At 37.2% G+C, this 3,157-nt stretch overlaps 1 protein-coding gene across 1 annotated transcript; it reads left to right on the top strand.

Annotated features, from left to right (window-relative positions):
- The first annotated feature begins 588 nt into the window (after positions 1-588).
- Positions 589-2,678, top strand: LOC137824954 (uncharacterized). The gene is made up of 3 exons (XM_068630625.1): positions 589-1,368; positions 2,339-2,434; positions 2,529-2,678. The coding sequence occupies exons 1-3, from the start codon at positions 589-591 to the stop codon at positions 2,676-2,678; spliced, it is 1,026 nt and encodes a 341-aa protein (XP_068486726.1).
- Positions 2,679-3,157: the final 479 nt, after the last annotated feature.

The following is a 3,157-nucleotide window of genomic DNA, read 5'->3' on the forward strand; positions in this document are numbered from 1 at the left end:
TTTCATCCCTTTTAGGGTTTATCTTCCTTTCATATCTGCATCATTCTCATCACAGGTTCTTTTCATCATTCACAGAGTTCTTCCGCATAATCAACACAGAGGATTTATTTCTATTATGGTATCAGAGCTCTTTGAAGAACTCTACTGTGCACTTTGAATTTCGTCTTCTTCTATGAATTTCATTCTTCACGGTTTATTGTTCCAAATCTTGAATTTTTTATTTCTCTTTCAAATATGGCTGAAACCGCTGGAACTGAAGAAACCACGGTGCAATTGTCTCAGCCGAATGCAACGAATCAATCGGTGGAACAATTGAACTTGATGAACAACTGCCTTTATCTCCATCCCAGTGAGAACCCCGCTGTCCCTTTGGTCTCGCTGGCGTTGGATTCTACAAATTATCACTCTTGGAGTAAGTCGATTATAACGACGTTGAGCGCGAAAAATAAGGTGGAGTTTGTCCTTGGCACGTGCTCATGTCCGCTCAAGAACCATCCCACTTACTCGGCTTGGTACAAATGCAACAATTTGGTCGTCTTGTGGTTAGTCCATTCTGTCTCTATTCTAATTAGACAAAGCATCGTATGGATGGATATAGCTTTAAATATATGGAATGATTTGAAGAGTAGATATTCTCAGGGGGATTTATCTAGAATTTCAGATTTACAACTGGGAGTAGCTTCTTTACATCAATGTGAATTGACTGCAACTGACTATTTCACTAAGCTGAGAATAATTTGGGATGAACTAGAAAACTTTAGACCTAATCATGTATGCATTTGTGAGACAAAATGCTCTTGCTCTGTTGCTTTTACTTCTCTTATCAATCAAAGAAAATGTGAAGACCAGGCCATGCAGTTTCTAAGGGGGTTAAATGAACAATATCATAACATAAAATCTCATGTACTTCTTATGGAGCCTATACCTCCTATAACGAAATTTTTTTCTCTTGTGGTGCAACAAGAACGTCAACTGGCCAACAACTTTTTTGTCTCAAATATTAATAGTGCTAATTCTAATCGCATCTCTTCTTCTGTGATATGCACCTTTTGTGGTAAAAATGGCCATACAGTGAACGTTTGTTTTCAGAAGGTTGGGTTTCCTAATCAAGAAAATAAGTCCTTAAAAAATAATGGGAATAAGAAAATATGTACCCACTGTGGAAGAAATGGTCACACCATAGAAACTTGCTACAAGAAACACAGTGATGGAGATCAAGCTCAAGTGGACATGGAGGTCAATCATCAAGAGCAAGAAGAGGTTGAGGCTCAAGTGGAGGACGCCCATGGAGGTCAAGGCCCACCTCAAAGTCTTACAAGAAGCATGTTCAAAGCTTTAGGAGCTAATGGACGATTATTTTCTCTTTTTGTAATTTCTTTGTGTGAAGGTGCTTAAGAGGGAAACATTAGAAACCTCTTTTGTTAAAGCATCTTTAGGTCCTTAGTTAGGAGTATTAGGAGGGGTGCGTTAGTAGATAGGTGTAGGAGTAACTAGGGAGGTGCCAAAGTGAGAGAGAAGGTCACACCTTCTTCATGACCATAGTTGGCGCCACTTTCATTAGCTTTTGGGGGGAATTTTGAATTTAATTTGCCTTGCATTTCAGCACCTCTAGGCTATAAATTAAGGTGCTGCCCTTGTACATTTCAGATTTGAATTTTGATTAGAGAAACTATACTCAATTTTTGAGAGAGCATTGGAGAGCTTTGTGCCTTCTTCACTAGTCTTATCTTGATGGTTCAATGGTTACCTCAAGTGGCGGCTTGCACACTTATCTTGGAGTCTCCATCCTCCTAGTGGCGTGATCATCCAACCATTCCTCCATCTTCATGAGCTTTCTCTTCTCCTTCCTTCCTTCTCTTTTAATTGTTCATGTCTTAGCTTGTTTCTCTTGAATTTCTGTTCGGCAGTTTCAATTCTTATGTGTTTTGGTTCGGTCCTTGTGCTTCCTTGTTGTTCTATGTTGTTTCTTCTTCATTTCTAGTCTTTATGTTCGGTTCAATTCAGTTTTATGCCATTTTGTTCGGTGCAATTGCTTTTACTTCCATTTTAATCGGTTCAATTTGACAATAATTGGAACTTCCATATGAGTTTGTGTTTTGGTACTAGTCTTGGTGAGTTCTTGTTCATAGAACCTTGATCCAATTCTATGATAAAGTGCCTATCTCATAACCAACTCAAGATGATTCCTAAGAATGTCAAGAATCATTCAAAGTGTGCTAGTGGAATCACATCACACGGGTATCCTCCTCGATACAAGTTTTATGGTAGTAAAACCAATCAGGTTAATAATATTGTTATATCTGATTATGTGTTTTTTGACCCTTGCCAAAAAGAACAGGAAAAAAGGGAATATCACCTCACAACACAACAATATCAAGTTTTTCCAAATTTGTTTAAACAAAGCACCAGCAATAATACTGCAGCCAATATTCAAGTAAATCAGGGGGGGCTTGTTCACTGCGGACACCAATCATAAAATGGCAGAGAGGTCTCCAACTAGTAATATTCTTACCTTAAATAATTTACAGCATGATAGAAATTATTGGATTCTAGATTCAGGAGCAACTGATCATGTGTGTTCTTCTTTATCTGAGTTTACTTCGTACAAAAGCATTAAACCTATTCCTATTAGTCTACCTAATGGCCACACGTGTTTGCAAAATATTGTGGAACTGTGATTTTTAATCACAAATTTTACCTCATTGATGTCTTATATGTTCCTAAGCTTTCCTTTAATCTTGTCTCTACTTCTAAACTTTCTTTAAATATGAAATGCAGTTTAATTTTCTCCTCCAATAATTGTATGATACAATCAAAGAGAGGATTGGTATAGTTAGTGTCAAAGTTGGCTTGTATGCTTTTGAATCTTCTTTTTTTCGTAATACTGCTACACACACTATTGCTCCTTCTTTCAATTGTACTATCAAAGACATTAATCAGTGGCACTATAGAATGGGGCATCTTTCAGATGAAAGATTAAACGTTTTGAGAACTAAATACTCTTATATTCCTGCTGAAAAACCGCATGTATGTGATGTATGTCATCGGGCCAAACAAAAGAAACTCCCTTTTACTTTAAGTAGATCTCATACTGCTAACATCTTTGAATTACTGCATATAGACATTTGGGGTCCTTGTTTTGTCATTTCTTAACCTT

The sequence above is a fragment of the Phaseolus vulgaris genome, chromosome 8 (genome assembly GCF_000499845.2).
Source record: "Phaseolus vulgaris cultivar G19833 chromosome 8, P. vulgaris v2.0, whole genome shotgun sequence".
NCBI lineage: Eukaryota > Viridiplantae > Streptophyta > Magnoliopsida > Fabales > Fabaceae > Phaseolus > Phaseolus vulgaris.

Bases quoted from the DNA above. Each gene is read 5' to 3' on its own strand.
- LOC137824954 (XM_068630625.1), top strand. From the start codon at position 589: ATGGATATAGCTTTAAATATATGGAATGATTTGAAGAGTAGATATTCT. The intron at 1,369-2,338 runs GTAATTTCTTTG...CAAAAAGAACAG, and splicing joins GACGATTATTTTCTCTTTTT to GAAAAAAGGGAATATCACCT. The intron at 2,435-2,528 runs GTAAATCAGGGG...AATAATTTACAG, and splicing joins ATACTGCAGCCAATATTCAA to CATGATAGAAATTATTGGAT.